Consider the following 22,142-nt stretch of genomic DNA (forward strand, 5'->3'; position numbering starts at 1 on the left):
GTAAACCAAATGCTGCCCACATGCATATCGCCGTCATCAATCCTGTGCACTATATCGTTAGCGAATGTCTCTCGTGCAGCAATGGTAGCGGCGCTGAGGGGTTGCCGTGTTTGAATTTTGTATGGATAGAGGTGTAAACTCTGGCGCATGAGATGATACGTGGACGTTGGCGTCATTTGGACCGCAGCTGCAACATGGCGAACGGAAACCCGAGGCCGCTGTTCGATCACCTGCTGCACTAGCTGCGCATTGCCCTCTGTGGTTGCCGTACGCGGTCGCCCTACCTTTCCAGCACGTTCATCCGTCACGTTCCCAGTCCGTTGAAATTTTTCAAACAGATCCTTTATTGTATCGCTTTTCGGTCCTTTGGTTACATTAAACCTCCGTTGAAAACTTCGTCTTGTTGCAACAACACTGTGTTCTAGGCGGTGGAATTCCAACACCAGAAAAATCCTCTGTTCTAAGGAATAAACCATGTTGTCTACAGCACACCTGCACGTTGTGAACAGCGCACGCTTACAGCAGAAAGACGACGTACAGAATGGCGCACCCACAGACTGCGTTGTCTTCTATATCTTTCACATCACTTGCAGCGCCATCTGTTGTTGAAAATTGTAACTACTGTAATTTCGAAAGTTTGTCCGCCTGAAAATGTACTGTTGTCCCAAGCATATTGCAACAAACGGTGTGTTTCTATCGCTGCTCGTTTAGTTTTTATTGCCGTTTCAAATATACCGGTCATTTTTGAAACACCCTGTAAGAGTGTGACCAACTGCCACACAGAGTTCTGTGCTTATAAAAAAATAGGAGACCCTACTTTTGGGATTGCCCTCGTAATTAAACTGATGGTGTTCCAAGAGCTCAGTGCAGTTTATACTCATCACAGGACGTTATCCTTCAGATCACGAAGAGTCCAGAGACATTCCTGATAGACATGATCTTTCAGACATCCCCACAGCCAAAAGTCACATGGATTTAGTTCTAAGGATCTGGAACGGTACATACCTTGAAATGGCTTATAGGGGATGCCGTTTTTAGCTTCTCAACGCAAATCTTTGATCTGGCAAGTGATATGTGGTGTCGCCACATCTTGCATGAACATAGTGGTGTGGACAAGTTTTATAACGGGCAGGTGTTACGGTACATCTAAAAGGCCCGCAGGGTGTCATCATCTCGAGGAAAAACGGACCAAGAATGAAGGATCTTGTGAAACCATACCACACAGTCCCATAAGCCGAGTGCAGTGGATATTCCTGCGCAGCATGTGTCGAAGAACAATCCCATATGCCTCAGTTCTGTACACTGACGGCACCCTGCTGAGTAAAGCGCGCCTCATCTGTCCAAACAATTTCCCCGTCGATTTCTCGCTTCCCACGCCCGGGTTCCCGGGTTCGATTCCCGGCGGGGTCAGGGATTTTCTCTGCCTCGTGATGGCTGGGTGTTGTGTGCTGTCCTTAGGTTAGTTAGGTTTAAGTAGTTCTAAGTTCTAGGGGACTGATGACCATAGATGTTAAGTCCCATAGTGCTCAGAGCCATTTGAACCATTTTTTAGCCCATCGATTTCTATGCTTCCCAAAAAACGAAGGGCAGAGTATCGGCATTGTAGCCTCTCATAGGGATTCATCTGGTGACCGTTCTGAAACTTGTAGGGTTACCCGTGTAAAATGCACCACAAAATCTTTTGAACTGTTGTTTAGCAACTTCGTCAACACCTGCCACTGGAATGGGCTGTCTTTCCCTCTCTGTTTCACCGCCTATTTCACGTGTTTGTTCGAATTTGTCGATCATTTTCTTTAGATCATTTCTTGACATTGGGCCTCTTCTCAGCTGTTTCTGTCGGCGATATTCCCGCAATGCGGCGCTGCTATTGCTGCCGTTCTGATAAAACAGTACCAGCACTGCACCCTATTTCTTAATACCATTGCATTTCGTACGGAAAACTTCAGCCATCTTGCCCCTTTACATCGAGAATCACTTCACAAAAGAAATCACACGTGTCACCAAGTGGCAAACAGCATACTCACGCCAAAACAGGAAACATCTGATATTCTGACTGCTTACAGCGCCGTATTTTCCATTTGGTAGCAGTAAGTGGAACTTTTCTTTTTTCAGCATACTTTGCGACCGCGCCGATCAGTGAACATACTTCCGATGTTTCAGCGTTCTGCGATGTACACAGCTGGCAGTTGTGACGGTACGTCACATAAATATTGACATTTTTATCGGTTGTAAAACGTCGTTAACGTATTTTATGAATATAATTAGTTTAAAAGATACAGTTAATGTTTTTGAAACAACTGATATGCAGCGATAATTTAAGAGTAACATCTTTACTTAAAAGATGTCTATGAAAATAAAAAAGGATCGTAAAGAGACGCGACTGTACAGCCGAGGAGGAAGGACGTACTTTATGGTACACATACTGTTTTGTTTCGCGATACGGAAGGCAGCCATTGAGCGGCTACACATGTTTTATGTAAGTTATTCTGTATTCTGATAAAATAAACTAATTATTGTTATCACAAAATGCATTTCTTTGTAACAGTTGCCACCTCAAATGGTCGCAGCGGCTAACTATTTTTAATAAGCATTTTTTGAGTAATTTGCGCTGCGGGAAGCTCATCTTCTGACGCAGCCTCTGTTCGGCCATTACGCGCCGAAGTATTAATTTATCTTTTTAAAGTGTTAACACTAACTGTAGATGCGAGAGATTTCGTTGTAAGAACCTTACTAAACTGCAACAGATAATTAATTTACGTTTAAGTTCATTTTTTAAATTATACAGATTCCATGAGCTCAGTAAGTTTTATCTTGGCCGCTCCACGGCAACAATCGAAAATCTCTCGAGCCTTGCTTTGCAATCAATAAATAGAAATTATCAAAATTACATTCAATTCAGTTAACGGCAACTATATTTTAGTCATCACGTTTAAAATCTAAAGTTGGTGCATGAATATCAGCTGCCCTTCAAGAACCCATTTCATATTTACTTATGCACGTAAGTAAAAGTTATAAGAAAAGATAATATCCCTGAGAGAAAGAATCATTCTCTAACAAAAGAAAAATTCACCTGATAAAAATAGAATTATATATATATACATATATACAGGGTGTTACAAAAAAGTGCGGCCAAACTTTCAGGAAACATTCCTCACACACAAATAAAGAAAAAATGTTATGTGGACTTGTGTCCGGAAACGCTTAATTTCCATGTTAGAGCTCATTTTAGTTTCGTCAGTATGTACTGTACTTCCTCGATTCACCGCCATGATTTCATACGGGATATTCTACCTGTGCTGCTAGAACATGTGCCTTTACAAGTACGACACAACATGTGGTTCATGCACGATGGAGCTCTTGCACATTTCAGTAGAAGTGTTCGTACGCTTCTCAACAACAGATTCGGTGACCGATGGATTGGTAGAGGCGGACCAATTCCATGGCCTCCACGCTCTCTTGACCTCAACCCTCTTGACTTTCATTTATGGGGGCATTTAAAAGCCCTTGTCTACGCAACCCCGGTACCAAATGTAGAGACTCTTCTTGCTCGTATTGTGGACGGCTGTGATACAATACGCCATTCTCCAGGGCTGCATTAGCGCATCAGGGATTCCACGCGACGGAGGGTGGATGCATGTATCCTCGCTAACAGAGGACATTTTGAACATTTCCTGTAACAAAGTGTCTGAAGTCACGCTGGTACATTCTGTTGCTGTGTGTTTCCATTCCATGATTAATGTGATTTGAAGAGAACTAGTAAAATGAGCTCTAACATGGAAAGTAAGCGTTTCCGGACACATGTCCACATAACATTTTCTTTCTTTGTGTGTGAGGAATGTATCATGAAATTTTGGCCGTACCTTATTGTAACACCCTGTATATATATATATCGTAACAAAGGGCACCGATGTAAAACACTGCAGCACTTGTAACACCGCCAGTTTAATTATAAGCATGTGGTATATTTAGTATCATTTAATATAAACACTAAATCACTCAGTTTTTGTGCACCCAGTTCTTCAACAGCTAACCTAAAATAAATCTTAGCTGCTAAGATGAACTGCTCTCTACTTTCATATCAAACATGACCCATAAGTATGTTACTTGTAAAACTGCCATGTCATATCACTGTTGAGTGCAAGAAAAATATGTACATTCATTTGTTATGAATTGAAAAATTCATAAAAAAGATCCTCGATCATTTGGTTTTGAATACAGTTGTTATTATAATAATAATTATTAGTATTGTTATTGAACAATGTTGTAGTGGACCTAGTGCAGGATCATGTGGCGAGTAAATGAAACAGCACCTGGGACGGCAGACAGACGAATTTTATTACGAGAGACGAGACACTGACAATAACAGAGTTAGTCCTCTGGGGGCGTGGGGACGCTGGGCGCCGAGGTGGACTTGGCCCTTTGGTCGGCGGACGCGCGGTGCCCGCCGTCGGCAGCGGGTTTGGCGGGGGCGGCGCTGGGGGCGGTGCTGCGCGGGAAGGCGGTCGTGCGTAGCGGCTTGGGCTCTCCTGTCCGAGGGTCGTAGGAGCCCAGGTAGCGCGAGCAGTGCGCGCAGAACAGCTGCGCCTCCTCCGCGCACAGCATCAGCAGCGGCAGCAGGCAGAACGGCCAGCACCTGCGCCGACGCACACCTCGCTCACTGCCTCGGTTCTCGGCGTATGCCTATTCATTTGTTGCACTGAGGGCCGTACTCTGTTCATCGTCAAGTTCAACCCTATTGTGATGTCACACTACTCTGCTTAACTGTCACACTTCGCGAAATTTCGGCTCCGTGCAGCACCCACGAAAAATCATTACGTAATTGAAAAGTTTCGCGCTCCACTATTTTTCTGTACACTGGTTTACTTTGGTTAATTGTACACTATTGGCCATTAAAATTGCTATACCAACAAGAAATGCAGATGATAAACGGGTGTACATTGGACAAATATATTACACTGTAGGCTGTTTCCCGGCATAGTAAGCCAGAAGTGTCCTGTATCAATGTGTCCCTCTTGACTTCAGCTACACCAATTCCGTGCGTTGTAGACAGTTATTGTTTGCTTCCCATATACTGACATTCAGTTTTGATATGTGAGCTCATAAATAACCATTTGTATTGTGTTCGTCTGTATTTGTGCTTGTTGTCCAGTTTTTTTGGTTTAAATGGTTCTAAGCACTATGGGACTTAACATCTGAGGTCATCTGTCCCCTAGACTTAGAACTACTTAAACCTAACTAACCTAAGGACCTCACACACATCGGTGCCCGAGGCAGGATTTGAACCTGTGACCGCAGCAGCAGCGCGGTTCCGGTCTGAAAAGCCTAAAACCGCTCCGCCACAGCGGACGGCTCCAGTTTTTTTTTCCTGGGTCCTCTACTCTGCAGGCTATTTTCAGTCTTTGTTTCCTGAATATGTTCTCAAGCCTGTGAGCTACTTTACTGTTATGGGCAAGTATCTACCGTTTGTTTATTTTTGTGAATACTTCTTATTCATACGTATTCTTTTTTCTGTACAAAAAGTACTTTTGTAACAGTGTGTACAGAGAGTAGACACACGTAGAGAAACATCCTTAGTAGTGTATGACAGACTTTTTAACAAACCTATGAAAGACTGACACTATCATGTACTCTAAATCTATGAGAAAGTAGCGGTGCTCTCCCTTGATGCAAACATTAGTCTTTTGACGTCTATTCTTTTCTTAAAGGGGTCTATGTCGCGCAACGTGAAGCTGACTTTGAGAGAACTGTCGTGGAGTTTAAATAACTGTCGTGTCGATGTGTAATGGCGGTGCTGTAGAACTGCTTGGACGGAGGATGTAATGAAAGAAGACATTCCAGAGGCACGAGAACTGAACAGCGAACAGAGACGTTTTGCTGAAGAAGATTCGTGGGCTAGAAAGCAGATTAGAAGATATTCGAAGGAACTTTAAAGGTGAATAGCGTGAACAGTACATGAAATCCGAAAATTCTTGTAGTGTGTCTGTTTGTGAATGTGCGTAAGAATGTGTATAGTCTACGCTGTTGAAAGAGAGTATAGTAAGGAAATAGTATTTTTCGATCCAAAGAGCTTATTAAAGAGGAGACGACGAGCGCTTTTAGTGGCAGTACCAAAGATTGGCAGCATTTAGCAACATTTAGCACAGCAAAATCTTTTTTATAGCCATCAGCCGTACATATTCTACTTCATTCTTTACTGGTTTCGGTTTTTATAACGATCGTCACCGGAAGACTGAACAAAAACAACAACAACAACAACAACAACAACAAAACATGTTGTTGTTGTTGTTGTTGTTGTGGTCTTCAGTCCTGAGACTGGTTTGATGCAGCTCTCCATGCTACTCTGTCCTGTGCAAGCTTCTTCATCTCCCAGTACCTACTGCAACCTGCATCCTTCCGAATCTGTTTAGTGTACTCATCTCTTGGGCTCCCTCCACGATTTTTACCTTCCACTCTGCCCTACAATACTAAATTGGTGATTCCTTGATGCCTCAGAATATGTCCTACCAACCGGATCCTTCTTCTTGTCAAGTTGTGCCACAAACTTCTCTTCTCCCCAATCCTATTCAATACCTCCTCATTAGTTATGTGATCTACCCGTCTAATCTTCAGCATTCTTCTGTAGCACCACATTTCGAAAGCTTCTATTCTCTTCTCGTCCAAACTATTTATCGTCCATGTTTCACTTCCATACATGGCTACGCTCCATACAAATACTTTCAGAAACGACTTCCTGACACTTAAAGCAATACTCGATGTTAACAAATTTCTCTTCTTCAGAAACGATTTCCTTGCCATTGCCAGTCTACATTTTATATCCTCTCTACTTCGACCATCATCAGTTATTTTGCTCCCCAAATAGCAAAACTCCTTTACTACTTTAAGTGTCTCATTTCCTAATCTAATTCCCTCAGTATCACCCGACTTAATTCGACTACACTCTATTATCCATTATCGTCGTTTAGCTTTTGTTGATGTTCGTCTTATTTCCTCCTTTCAAGACACTGTCCATTCCGTTCAACTGCTCTTCCAAATCCTTTGCTGTCTCTCACAGAATTACAATGTCATCGGCGAACCTCAAAGTTTTTATTTCTTCTTCATGGATTTTAATACCTACTCCGAATTTTCTTTCGTTTCCTTCACTGCTTGCTCAATATACAGATTGAATAACATCGGGGATAGGCTACAACCCTGTCCCCTCCCAACCACTGCTTCCCTTTCATGCCCCTCAACTCTTATAACTACCGTCTGGTTTCTGTACAAATTGTAAATAGCCTTTCGCTCCCTGTATTTTACCCATGCCACCTTCAGAATTTGAAAGAGAGTATTCTAGTCAACATTGTCAATAGCTTTCTCTACATCTACAAATGCTAGAAACGTAGGTTTGCCTTTCCTTAATCTAGCATCTAAGATAACTCGTAGGGTCAGTATTGCCTCACGTGTTCCAATATTTCTACGGAATCCAAACTGATCTACCCCGAGGTCAGCTTCTACCAGTTTTTTCATTCGTCTGTAGAGAATACGCGTTAGTATTTTGCATCCGTGACTTATTAAACTGATTGTTAGGTAATTTTCACATCTGTCAGCACATGCTTTCTTTGGGATCGGAATTATTATATTCTTCTTGAAGTCTGAGGGTATTTCACCTGTCTCATACATCTTGCTCACCAGATGGTAGAGTTTTTTTGGGACTGGCTCTCCCAAGGCCGTCAATAGTTCTAATGGAATGTTGTCTACTCCCGGGGCCTTGTTTCGACTCAGGTCTTTCAGTGCTGTGTCATACTCTTCACGTAGTATCGTATCTCCCATTTCATCTTCTTCTATATCCTCTTCCATTTCCATAATATTGTCCTCAAGTACATTGCCCTTGTATAGGCCCTCTATATACTCTCTCCACCTTTCTGCTTTCCCTTCTTTGCTTAGAACTGGGTTTCCATCTGAGCTCTTGATATTCATATAAGTGGTTCTCTTTTCTCCAAAGGTCTCTTTAAATTTCCTGTAGGCAGTATCTATCTTACCCCTAGTGAGATAACCTTCTACATCCTTACATTTGCCCTCTAGCCATCCCTGCTTAGCCATTTTGCACTTCCTGTCGATCTCGTTTTTGAGACGTTTGTATTCCTTTTTGCCTGCTTCATTTACTGCATTTTTATATTTTCTCCTTTCATCAATTAAATTCAGTATTTCTTCTGTTACTCAAGGATTTCTACTAGCCCTCGTCTTTTTACCTACTAGGTCCTCTGCTGCCTTCTCTACTTCATCTCTCAAAGCTACCCATTCTTCTTTTACTGTATTTCTTTCCCCCATTCCTGTCAATTGTTCCCTTATGCTCTTCCTGAAACTCTGAACAACCTCTGGTTTAGTCAGTTTATCCAGGTCTCATCTCCTTAAATTCCCACCTTTTAGCAGTTTCTTCAGTTTTAATCTACAGTTCATAACCAATAGATTGTGATCAGAGTCCACATTTGCCCCTGGAAATGTCTTACAATTTAAAACCTGGTTCCTAAATCTCTGTCTTGCCATTATGTAATCTATCTGAAACCTGTCAGTATCTCCAGGCTTCTTCCATGTATACAACCTTCTTTTATGATTCTTGAACCTAGTGTTAGCTATGATTAAGTTGTGCTCTGTGCAAAATTCTATCAGGCGGCTTCCTCTTTCATTTCTTAGCCCCCAATCCATATTCACCTACTACGTTTCCTTCTCTCCCTTTTCCTACTACCGAATTCCAGTCACCCATGACTATTAAATTTTCGTCTCCCTTCGCTATTTGAATAATTTCTTTTATTTCATCATACATTTCTTCAATTTCTTCGTCATCTGCAGAGCTAGTTGGCATATCAACTTTTACTACTGTAGTAGGCATGGGTTTCGTGTCTATCTTGGCCACAATAATGCGTTCGCTATGCTGTTTGTAGTAGCTTACCTGCACTCTTATTTTTTTTATTCATTATTAAACCGACTCCTGCATTACCCCTATTTGAATTGGTATTTATAACCCTGTATTCACCTGACCAGAAGTCTTGTTCCTCCTGCCATCGAACTTCACTAATTCCCACTATATCTAACTTTAACCTATCCATTTCCCTTTTTAAATTTTCTAACGTACCTGCCCGATTAAGGGATCTGACATACCACGCTCCGATCCGCAGAACGCCAGTTTTCTTTCTCCTGATAACGACGTCCTCCTGAGTAGTCCCCGCCCGGAGATCCGAATGGGGGACTATTTTACCTCCGGAATATTTTACCCAAGAGGACGCCATCATCATTTAATCATACAGTAAAGCTGCATTACAGTTGTACTTATGTACATCAAAATAATAATCAGTACTTACAAAGTAGTGTATCAGATGGATCAGAAATGCATATTTCTCATGAATGACTTATCAGCATACCAAATACAACGATGTTGCTCAGTGGTATGTAAAATACACGTAATTTGGCTAATGTCGTAAATCACACTAGAAGATTACAATCCAGTGCATAAAGGATTACGTAAGGACCCAAGTAAATGACATCGAAGGAAGAGGTAAGCCGAGGTCATCGAAGAGCGTTGAGTTAACTTCAAATGCTGCAGAACTGCCTCTCCCACAACGTCAGGAGGACTTCGATCGCTTCATTTTAGGAAGATATTGAGCTGCAACAGCAGCGCTGTGTACCCGCGTGGTCTCAGGCTCCTTGCCACGGTTCGCGCTGCTGCTCCCCGTCGGAGGTGCGAGTCCTCTCTCGGGCATGGGGATGTGTGTTGGCCTTAGCGTACGTTAGTTTAAGTTAGATTGAGTAGTGTGTAAGCCTAGGGACCGATGACCTCAGCAGTTCGGTCCCAAGGAACTTACCACAAATTTCCAAATTTTGAGAGCCACCACACAGTCACAAAAAACGAACCTGGATTTCTCAATGACACACTACCTTAGCGCTGGATAGGGCTCGCGCGATCCCGAGACACTGTCCTGTATTCCTAGACTGCAAGATCACCATACATGACTATGCATTTTTTTCTTGTGAGCATGCGTGAAGGGAAGCGAGTTCATCTCCTCTTTACCTAGTGAGGTAAAAGAAGCGAAGAACAGAACAACAGGAGCCGTAACTTCTGTAAAAGCCGATCCATTGTCTATATTTTATAACGAATTTAGCTGTTGTCTAGGTGTTGTTCGTGCTGCTGGTGGTGGACACACAGCCCATTTGTAATAGCTCAGCTAAAACTTTAAGATTTTGTGAGTATTTTGCAATTAATGTCATATTTGCAATTATTTAAGAATAGCTATGAAGTTGTGTACGAGGGTTGCCCAGAAAGTAATGCACTGCATTTTTTTCTTCAATAGTTTCTTACTGAACATAATCAGAATTACACACACGAAAGAACGGTGTTTTATACCCGCGAGGGTATCCGAGAGCGCTAACGCGCTGCTTCCTGGATTCGGGTAGACGCGCCGGCGGATTAAAGACGAGGGCTGGTGTGCCTGCCAGCCTGGATGTGGTTTTTAGGCGGTTTTCCACATCCCTCTAGGTGAATACCGGGCTGGTCCCCACGTTCCGCTACAGTTACACAGCTCGCAGGCATCTGAACACATTCGCACTATTCCATGGATTACATTAGATGCAGACAGTGGGGGTACTCCAATTCCGTCCCAGGGGAGGGGGGGGGGGGGTAATGGGTTGGCGGCAGGAAGGGCATCCGACCACCCCTTAAAATTAACATGCCAAATCCGATTAACCACGGCAGACCCTGCACAACCGCGGGATAAGGCACAAGCGATAGATAGAAAGAATGGTGTTGATAAGGCACAAGCGATAGATAGAAAGAATGGTGTTTTATGTACATAATGTACATACCCTATTTTTCCACGTAATCGCCATCCCGTTCTATGGCCTTCCTCCAGCGCAAAACAAGGGCGTGTATGCCCTGTCGGCCAAATCCTCCTCCTGGTGGCGAAACCAGTGCTTTACTGCTTGAACTTCCTTTACTGATTGACAGATGCAGCGCCAACTGCCGAGTTGTAATGCATCTCTCCTCGTAGATGACATCATCAGCTTGCTGTAACATGTCAAGTGTAACAGACGTGGATAGTCTCTCCGAACGCTCCAGATCGTGGAGCCCCGCCGAACCGCCTTCTGATGACCTTACCCTCCGTGCCCGGCGACTAAGTGTACTTCTGTCGATAGCAGATGATGATGATGATGATGATGATGATGACTGGTTTTTTTGGGCGCTCAACTGCGCGGTTATCAGCGCCCGTTCAAATTCCCAACCTTTTCTCAGTCCAGTATCGCCACTGTCATGAATGATGTTGAAATGATGAGGACACAACAAACACCCAGTCATTTCGAGGCAGGGGAAAATCCCTGACCCTGCCGGGAATCGAAACCGGGACCTCGTGCTCGGGAAGCGAGATCGACAGCAGATGCACCATAGACTTTGCACAAGCGTTTGTGAATATTCCCCAGGGTTTCTTTTTCTGCATCGAGAAATTCAATGACGGCACGTTCCTCGTAACGTTCGTCACCTACAGACGCCATTTTGAAATTGTCGTGCAGCTGCACTAACCGTCGGAAGTGACGGAAACTTGGCGCACTCACCCAGGAGACTTCAAATAATAGCTACGTAACGTTTCAGATTTGTAGCATTGTTTTCGGCTGAGGAAAAAAAATGCGGTGCATTACTTTTTGGGCAACCCTCGTAATTCACCCATTATTTTTGATACACGCTCTGCAATTCTGAGAATTTTCGCTCTTTTTGTCCGTGTATCCTATATACACTACTGGCCATTAAAACTGCTACACCAAGAAGAATTGCAGATGATAAACGGGTATTCATTGGACAAATATATTATACTACAACCGACGAGTGATTACATTTTCATGCAATTTGGGTGCATAGATCCTGAGTAATCAGTACCCAGAACAACCACCTCTGGACGTAATGACGGCCTTGATACGCCTGGCCATTGAGTCAAACAGAGCTTGGATGGCGCGTACAGGTACAGCTGTCCATGCAGCTTCAACACGATACCATAGTTCATCAGGAGTAGTGACTGGCGTATTGTGACGAGCCAGTTGCTCGGCCACCATTGACCAGACTTTTCAATTGGTGAGAGATCTGGAGAATGTGCTGGCCAGGGCAGCAGTCGAACATTTTCTGTAACCAGAAAGGCCCATACAGCACCTGCTGAAATGTAGGGTTTCGCAGTAATCGAATGAAGGGTAGAGCGACGGGTCGTAACACATCTGAAATGTAACGTCCACTGTTCAAAGTGCCGTCAATGCGAACAAGAGGTGACCGAGACGTGTAACCAATGACACCCCATACCATCACGCCGGGTGATACGCCAGTATGGCAATGACGAATACACGCTTCCAATGTGCGTTCACCGCGATGTCGGCCAATCACGGATGCGACCATCATGACGCTGTAAACAGAACCTGGATTCATCCGAAAAAATGACGTATTGCCATTCGTGCAGCCAGGTTCGTCGTTGAGTACACCATCGCAGGCGCTCCTGTCTGTGATGCAGCGTCAAGGGTAACCGCAGCCATGGTCTCCGAGCTGATAGTCCATGCTGCTACAAACGTCGTCGAACTGTTTTGTTGTCTTGCAAACGTCCCCATCTGTTGACTCAGGGATCGAGACGTGGCTGCACGATCCGTTACAGCCATGCGAACAAGATGCCTATCATCTCGACTGCTAATGATACGAGGCCATTGTGATCCAGCACGGCGTTCCGTATTACCCTCCTGAACCCACCGATTCCACATTCTGCTAACAGTCACTGGACCTCGACCAACGCGAGCAGCAATGCCGCGATACGATAAACCGCAATCGCGATAGGCTACAATCCGACCTTTATCAAAGTCGGAAACGTGAAGGTACGCATTTCTCCTCCTTGCACGAGGCATCACAACAACGTTTCATCAGGCAACGCCGGTCAACTGCTGTTTGTGTATGACAAATCGGTTGGAAACTTTGCTCATGTCTGCACGTTTTAGGTGTCGCCGCCGGTGCCAACCTTGTGTGAATGCTCTGAAAAGCTAATCAGTTGCATATTACAGCATCTTCTTTCTGGCGGTTAAATTTCGCGTCTGTAGCACGCCACCTTCGTGGTGTACCAAATTTTATGGCCAGTAGTGTTTTTATCAGCTGTAGAAAGTTACCTTTATAGAGCAACATTTAGCATAAGGCTGAGCAAGCGATGACTTTCGCACCGTTGTACAGTGTTGTTGCACTGTATAGCAAGGCGGGTACTGACCCGACAGCGCAGAGCGCCCCCAGCGGCGTCCTGGAGCGGTCGGTGCGCGCGCGCCGTATCACGGGAGGCGCCTCCATGCCGCACGCCGGACACGCCACCGCCGCCTTGCCCGGCCGCCACATCTCCACTGAAACAACGCCGCCAACAACCACCTGCATCCCACCCACCATTCGGCTGCACAGTACTGCGCCTAACGCACACACATTTTTTTAAGTTTACTGCCACATCCGTCATTCACGTCTATATTTCGTGACAATGTTGTACTTGGTGTAGCGTTCTATGTCACTTATACACAGACGCACCTGTTTTTCACAAAAGCAAAATCACGAAATAATCGTCCAAAGTGTGTGGAATCAAGAAGGATATCTGATACGAGTTATGGCAATGAAATTCGAATATCGGTGACAGTCCATTCTACACCTGTTCGATATACGAGGGTAATCCCAAAAGTAAGGTCTCCTGTTTTTTTTATAAGTACACAGACATCTACATCTACTTCTACATCCATACTCCGCAACCCACCTGACGGTGTGTGGCGGAGGGTACCTTGAGTACCTCTATCGGTTCTCCCTTCTATTCCAGTCTCGTATTGTTCGTGGAAAGAAGGATTGTCGGTATGTTTCTGTGTGGGCTCTAATCTCTCTGATTTTATCCTCATGGTCTCTTCGCGAGGTATACGTAGGAGGGAGCAATATACTGCTTGACTCTTTGGTGAAAGTATGTTCTCGAAACTTTAACAAAAGCCCGTACCGAGCTACTGAGCGTCTCTCCTGCAGAGTCTTCCACTGGAGTTTATCTATCATCTCCGTAACGCTTTCGCGATTACTAAATGATCCTGTAACGAAGCGCGCTTCTCTCCGTTGGATCTTCTCTATCTCTTCTATCAACCCTATCTGGTACGGATCCCACACTGCTGAGCAGTATTCAAGCAGTGGGCGAACAAGTGTACTGTAACCAACTTCCTTTGTTTTCCGATTGCATTTCCTTAGGATTCTTCCTATGAATCTCAGTCTGGCATCTGCTTTACCAACGATCAACTTTATATGATCATTCCATTTTAAATCACTCCTAATGCGTACTCCCAGATAATTTATGGAATTAACTGCTTCCAGTTGCTGACCTGCTATTTTGTAGCTAAATGATAAGGGGTCTATCTTTCTATGTATTCGCAGCACATTACACTTGTCTACATTGAGATTCAATTGCCATTCCCTGCACCATGCGTCAATTCGCTGCAGATCCTCCTGCATTTCAGTACAGTCCTCTCGATATACCACAGCATCATCCGCAAAAAGCCTCAGTGAACTTCCGATGTCATCCACAAGGTGATTTATGGATATTGTGAATAGCAATGGTTCTACGACACTCCCCTGCGGCACACCTGAAATCACTCTTACTTCCGAAGACTTCTCTCCATTGAGAATCACATGCTGCGTTCTGTTATCTAGGATCTCTTAAATCCAATCACACAATTTGTCTGATAGTCCATATGCTCTTACTTTGTTCATTAAACGACTGTGGGGAACTGTTTATTCTACAATAGTTTACATCAGTTTACAGCTTGAACATTTAGCTACTTTTCGACATAATCACCATTTCTGTCGATGCATTTTTGTAGACGCTGTGGCGGTTTTTGTATGCCCATGTCATACCAGCTCGCTGCCATGCTGTTCAGAAAGTTATGAACCTCTTCTTCCACCTCGTCGTCGGATCTGAATCTCTGGGACCGCAACTAACGCTGACAGGTACTGTGAGACTCTGAAAAAACTCAAACGGGCAATTCAGAACCGGAGAAGAGGAATGTTGAGCGGTACACATTCTCCATGACAACGCTCGCCCACACATCGCTCGGCAAACCGTTGTTCTGGTACAACAGTTTCAGTGGAACATAATCACCCACCCACCCTATAGTCCTGACTTGGCGCCCAGTGACCGTAACCTGTTCCCTAGGTTAAAAGAACATTTGGCCGGAAAGTGATTCATCTCCGACGACGAGGTGAATGAAGAGGTTCATAACTTTCTGAACAGCATGGCGGCGAGCTGGTATGACATGGGCATACAAAAACTGCCACAGCGTCTACAAAAAAGCGTCGACAGAAATGGTGATTATGTCGAAAAATAGCTAAATGTTCAGGCTGTAAACTGATGCAAACCATTGTAGAAATAAACAGGTCTAAGTATTTACAAAAAAAAAAAAAAAAAAAAAAAATAGGAGACCTTACTTTTGGGATTACCCTCGTACCTAGAATTCTTATGTCGTATCGAGTATTGCTAACGGCATTTCCTGCTTCGGGAAGTAAGGCATTCAACTACGTCCAGCGTGTTCTTTGCTCTGGCGGCGCATTGCATGCTGGAAGTCTTTTCTGATCGCCGATGCATTCAGTCTTATGTTTTGTGATTTTCTTTTGTGCTGTGTGCTGATGTCTGTTAATTGGTAACGACAATATTTGGTCGAAAAAAAAAAAAAACAATTTTCAACAATAGTAATTAACGTGTTTGACAAAAGTACAGAGGTAATTCATTACAAATACTGCAATGTGTAAATTGAGTGGCAGAGGAGACACGTCGCTAAAACATATTAATAACAACTCTTCTCATAAGAAGAACAAGGGAAGGTGCTAACTACGGTAGGTGAAAAAAGACAGTTACTCTCTCATACGTCAGTGCAGCGAGCAAACAATCGAAGCCAACAAAAAAGAATTCATTTTATCAACAACTCGGCCTTCCATCGAGAGTAACATTCCACTGGAAAAGTGAGCGTCCCATCTGATAGAGTGGATAAACAAATACGCTGCAGGTTTGTGTAGTACTTCACATTTTTCGAGGGGAAAAAGTATGAGTTTAACTTATGTTGGTTCCTGTTAGATTGCGGGGATTTGAAGCAGCAATTTTGCTTGTGTTATTAAAAATAGACATACGTGGTATTTTTTTTGGAACGAAATGTGGCTGGGAGGGAAGATAATTCCTTCATGCTGGTCCAGAAGCCAGCATCAAGCCCCACAAGCTGCACTAACTTTTATAGCAAGAATGAGACTAACACCTTGTGAATCAGCAAAATTCGCACTTTTCTGTGCTGCCAACAGTCACACAGCAAGAATTTTAAATTCAGAAAAAGTGACGTACTCATCCTAACCAAACTGTCACGCGTCAGTCTTTCATAATGTTTACAGCATGAAGTTTTGGCATGATGTATCGAAGTTGGCAGCATTCTATTTACACGTGCGCAGGTCGGCCATCACGCCGCGCGGTCGCTATGTTGGCAATCAGAAGCCCCGCAGTCGAACCAATACCCCTATTTTTTTCGTAATATCCCTTATTACATTTATATGGGAACTGGAAACGAATTGAATACGCTTTTTATACTCATTGCCTTAATTGTTATTCTGGTGTTAAGCATGGCAAAATATGTAGTCTAGTAAGCTGCATCACTGAACACAAATGCAATCGCATTATGTGCTACCAATGATTTTTGCTTCGGCTTTTATTGCTGAAAAGTGGAATTAAAAAATTTAGCGAAATCGTTGACGAAATGACACAAAAATTACTAAAATATATCGAAATAAATTTATGAAAATGACGAAATCAGGCAAAAGGTTTTACCACTAACAGCACCTCTACCCATACATGATTGTGTTTGGTATTTTCCGCGCTTGCTATATTGTTTGTTTTTAATTTTATTATTTATTTATTTATGCGAGAGATGAACTGTTAGTATTTTTCTCCTAAAGGTTGTGAATGCACAACTGTTAAAACACAGAAATCGGTATATACATTTATGATGGCTATAGAGGTGATCAAGTAGTACTTTTGACTTTAAAAAGTCATTGTTTAAGAGCCACTCGGATAAGGCGCGATTCTCAATGAGGCGATATGATGTGCGACACCGTACACGATGCGAATCGCTATAAGGTGCAGAGGCAACCCTTACTGGTGAAGCGCACAGAAAAGTACAGTGGATGACAATTGCTACAGAACAAATGCCAATTGCTGCGGAACAACAGACAGTTGCTACAGAACATCCGGCCGCTGATAGCAAAAGGTAATGTTGGGAGTGAGACGTGTTGACTACAGCGATGACTGTGCACGAACGATCTGTATGCATTCGAACCTACGGTGTTTGACGCAGTACGTTGTTTGACCAAGTCGTTGTGGAACCGATTATTGCGGCAATCCGCGTGGTAAGGCAACACATGTGCAAGACATCTTTTAGAGTGCTTACGATCCTGGACGAGCAGTTGGTTGGTTCGAAGCCGGTCAATGTGCCACTACTGTAGCCACAGTAATGTTTGTGTCCAAAAGTGACAAAAAATGGTTCAAAAGGCTCTAAGCACGATTGGACTGAACATCTGAGGTCATCAGTCCCCTAGAACAGAACTACTTAAACCTAACTAACGTAAGGACATCACACACATCCATGCCCGAGGCAGGATTCGAACCTGCGACCGTAGCGGTCGCGCGGTTTCAGACTGTAGCGCCTAGAACCGTTCGACCACAGAGGCCGGCCCAAAAGTGAGCTCTTGCGATTAAAAACGGCTGCTGAATGTAGAAATGCTATGTGAAACATGCCGATAGCCGTAGACGAACCACGGCACCGCAACAGGATCGATACATAGCGCTATTGGCGAGAAGAAAGAAACATTTCATTCCTAGGCATATCGCTGCAGACCCTGCAGCCGCTACCCATAAAAGTGTGTCTGCCAGAACCATATCGCGGCGATTAAATAAGGCTGTTTGTATGCTCGGAAGTCTCTTAAATGCATCCATCTTCAACCACACCATCGTCGAGAAAGAGTTTGTTGCTGTAGGGTGCATTTTGATGGGGCGTCAACAGCAATGGTCCAGAATGATGTTCGACGAATACCATTGCTTTATTGTGGCAAGTAATTCTGTCTCCCAGTTAGTGTGGAGAGAGAGGGAATCATTTTACACACCATAGAATGTTCATGTTCATCGGTATGGCCTAGGCGTTTTTCGTTATAGAAACACGACTCCACCTCTATTACGTACGTACTGTGCTTCATGTCGTCAGTCATTGCCTCTGATTATTTCTGTCCAACAATGTCTTAGTTGAAGTAACGTAAGTGGCTCACGGTAGTAGGACAGCTACAACACCGACAGGTATCTCTCAACAGAGTGTGCTGGTTGCTGCATGCAACTGTATCATACGATGCAAATTTCGAGTTATCAGAAGTGCCTAGAAAAAAATTGTTTTATATAAATGAAGAAAAGCTACATCCACCCCACCACTTGGTTTCTCATTAAAGCTTTTATTTTTAGGGTAAAAAATTACAAACCATGATTTTTAGATTGGCTATGCACTCTTCCTCATTCGATTCTAAGAATACTATCCGGTAGAAAACAGTTCTTAAAATCTGATAGTCGTACATCAAGCATGATAATGAACTCGTTTTCTTTTCGCTATTGCCCACAGTTATTGTGATACTTCACAAATAAGTAAAATACCGGCCATACTGTGGCTCCGTATCTTTCCCAGCGTAGTAACTGATGATGTCATATCGCGTCTCCAGCCGGAACGTAACGTCATCTTGACACAATATTTCGGCGGTCAACCTGTCCGTCATCATCGTGTGACTAAGACGTCGCACTAATTCGCCGGAACTGAAATCGAACGGCAGCGGCAGCTCCTTTATACACCGCCTGCAGGTCCACTACGCTTGCTAGAACATAACTGCTCTCTAGCGCAAAGCACTACAGCGCACCGGTGGTAAAAACTCGCGGTAAGAATAAATCGATATCCAACACTGTTGACACCATTTGATTATCGAAGCAAAGACCGTTGTTTTTTACAAGTTTGCAGTAAAGAATATAGTCGGTGGACTACTTATGTTTCGTGGGTTTTAGGTTATACATTGCTGCATGCGAAATACCGCCAACACATCGAAATTGCTTTGAATGGTGGAAGGAGAGCAATAACTCTTTTCACGATCGAGAAAATACTTGAGATATATCGGAAGCTGTCCGCGACGAGGTTGGCAGCTAGGTACCACATCCAAGGCCCTTCCGGTTAGCCGTGTGGTCTAACGCACCGCTTTCGGGGCGGGAAGGTGTGCCAGTCACAGGCACGAATCCGTATGACGGATTAGTGTCGAGGTCGGTGTGTAGGCCAGCCTGTGGATGGTTTTCAAGACGGTTTTCCACCTGCCTCGGCGAACGCGGGCTGTTTCCCCTTATTTCGCACCAGTTACACTATGTGGGCAATTGCTGCGCAAACACTTTCTCCACGTACGCGTACACCATAATTACTCTACCACGCAAACGTTGGAGTTACACTCGTCTGGTGTGAGACGTTCCCGGGGGAGTCCACTGGGGGCCGAACCCCACAATAACCCTAGGTTCGGTGTGGGGTGGCAGTGGGGTGAGTGGACTGCTGTAGCCGGCTGTGGGGTTGTGTACCACTGAGGGCTACGGCGGAGACGAAGCCTCTTCGTCGTTTCTAGGCCCCCAGTTCCACACAATAAAATACAATACCACACTGAAGGCTACTGCCGTCTACTATGCGGAGTACGGAGCTACCTGGTGATTCTATTTTTCATATAATGCCGGTACAAGCCAAAGATGGGCATGAAAAACTTACTGAAATGAAAAGACACCGGGAGGCGCCAGCTGATGACGCTGACTGGATGGTTTTTCAGTCTATGCTATCTGATTTCAGGAAATTTTGTGACAGGTGTGAAAGTGATCTGAAAGCTAAATACCAGTTACTTCTGAATGAGCAGATAAACGAAGCAGAGAACGACACGTCGAGATTAGCTGCTTCGATTTGCACAAACACGTTGTCTACCTGTAAGTAGAGTTCACCACCCATCGCTACACCATCTACGGTGACTGACCTCACTTCAAATCCAACTGTTCTTCTGAAAACTCATGAACGTAACGGATACAGAACGTAATCATCTGAAACAAGCATAACGGTAGACGAAAATGTTCCTCTCATGGGGTACGACTACCTCCGATAACATTGTAGGCCTGACGACGGGACATGCTATGAATGATGTCATGACTCTCATGTTGAGGCAGTAACACCCATTCTTCATGCAGAGCAGCTGAAAAGTCTTGGAGAGTGGATGGTGGATGCTGACGTGATGCAACCCACATCCCTAGTGCATCCCAGACATGCTCCATGGGATTAAAATCGGGAGAGCGGACAGGCTACGCCATGCGTGCAATATCTACCTTTTCCGTAAAACATCGACCACCCGTACTCTATGAGGTCCAGCATTATCGTCCATCATTATGAAGTCTGGGCTGACAACACCTCGCAATCTGACAGCAGTTAACTCTTGCTGACTCACCCGTACAATTTCATGAAGAGGTACTCGAGTGATGAACATAGTCCCTGCCCACACCATCAGGGATCCTCCTCGATATGGGTCTCTTTCCCATTGTTTGGATCCCGAAATAGTGTTCCACGTATTCTCCAAATCCGTCGAGAATCACTGTCCAGACCAAATTGGATCTCATCTGTGAAAAGAACATTGGCCACCGTTCGACCGTCCAGGTGGCATGTTGACGGCTCCACTCTAGACGTCAGAGGTAAACAGACAGCAGGTCTCCAACAATAAAGACCACTCCGCTGAAGCATTCTGCACGCCGTTTGCCTCGATACAACACGTCCAGGGGATGCTGGGAGGCAAGATGCTAGTTGCAGTGCAGTACTAAGGTAATTTTGCGCCCTTACTGCCAAACAACGGCCCACTCTTTCTAATGTCACACGTGGTTGACCCTGTCCTGGTCTCCGGGATACAGTTTCGGTCTCTCTAAACTGTCACCTAATCAGAGAAACAACAGAACGATTGGCATTAAGCTATCGGTCAGGTCAATTTGCGACACTCTTGCTTCTATTCTTCCTATTACCTTCCACAGCATAGTGTCTGTAGGCGTCTTCTCGTGCCATCCTGCACCGTCTGTGACTGTGTACACAGGGATTGTGGATGTGGGACTACCCTACAAACACTACCAAACACTATCCCGCTTGATAGGTGCCCTGACGTTGTTGGCGTGGTTGTCCGTTGATCGGAATGCCATCATCTGTGCAGAACACGATCGAAACGGCATATGTTGATAGTATGTATCATTGTATCTTGTATTAGACACAGGAGTGGGAAATAGCAGTTTGGTGCTTTAATTTTTGGCACTAGTGTAACACTTTGCGGAAGTCAACGGATGTTGAAACGCTTTCCTAGCTTTGTTAATTTGTAACCATTAGTTGTCTATTTACCACATTGACTGAAGTACCGTACTATGCTGCCTTACAAAAAAAACTTTTCATGGTCGCATTTTGAACGTCATTCACGCACTTTCACCAACTTACATTACTGCAAAGGGTTGCTTCTCACAGGAGAAACAGCATGTAGAATATTTGGGTTCTGATTTGTCAGAGTAGCTGTCATTGTTGCTCCAAAAAATGGAAGCTGTCTGGACTAATGCGTGGAGTTTGTGTTTCTGCGAGATACCTCATATGAAAACACAGCCGAACTATGTCTAATACACTGCAGCGCCAAAGAAACTGGTAAAAGCATGCGTATTCAAATACAGGCAGAATACGGCGCTGCGGTTGGTAACGTCTGTATAAGCCAACAAATGTCTGGCGCAGTTGTTAGATCGGTTACTGCTGCTACAATGGCAGGTTATCAAGATTTGAGTGAGTTTGAACGTGGTGTTACAGTCAGCGCACGAGCCATGGAGCACAACATCTCCTAGGCAGCGATGAAGTGGGGATTTTCCCGTACGACCATTTCACGAGTGTACCGTGAGTATCAGGAATCAGATCTCCGACATCGCTGCTGCCGGGAAAATATCCTGCAAGAATGGGACAAACGACGACTGAATAGAATCGTTCAACGTGACAGAATTGCAACCCTTCCGCTAATTGCTGCATAT

At 44.2% G+C, this 22,142-nt stretch overlaps 1 protein-coding gene across 1 annotated transcript in view; it reads right to left on the reverse strand.

Moving 5' to 3' along the window:
- Positions 1–4,368: 4,368 nt before the first annotated feature.
- Positions 4,369–22,142, reverse strand: part of LOC124772316 — a 28,469-nt gene continuing 10,695 nt past the window's right edge. Inside the window, exons 3-4 of the mRNA XM_047249331.1 lie at positions 13,242–13,431; positions 4,369–4,633 (exon numbers count right to left, since the gene is read on the reverse strand). Of these exons, the coding sequence (XP_047105287.1) occupies positions 4,369–4,633; positions 13,242–13,431 (455 nt within the window). The remainder of the gene's footprint in view (positions 4,634–13,241; positions 13,432–22,142) is intronic.

This window comes from Schistocerca piceifrons, chromosome 1 (genome assembly GCF_021461385.2).
Source record: "Schistocerca piceifrons isolate TAMUIC-IGC-003096 chromosome 1, iqSchPice1.1, whole genome shotgun sequence".
NCBI lineage: Eukaryota > Metazoa > Arthropoda > Insecta > Orthoptera > Acrididae > Schistocerca > Schistocerca piceifrons.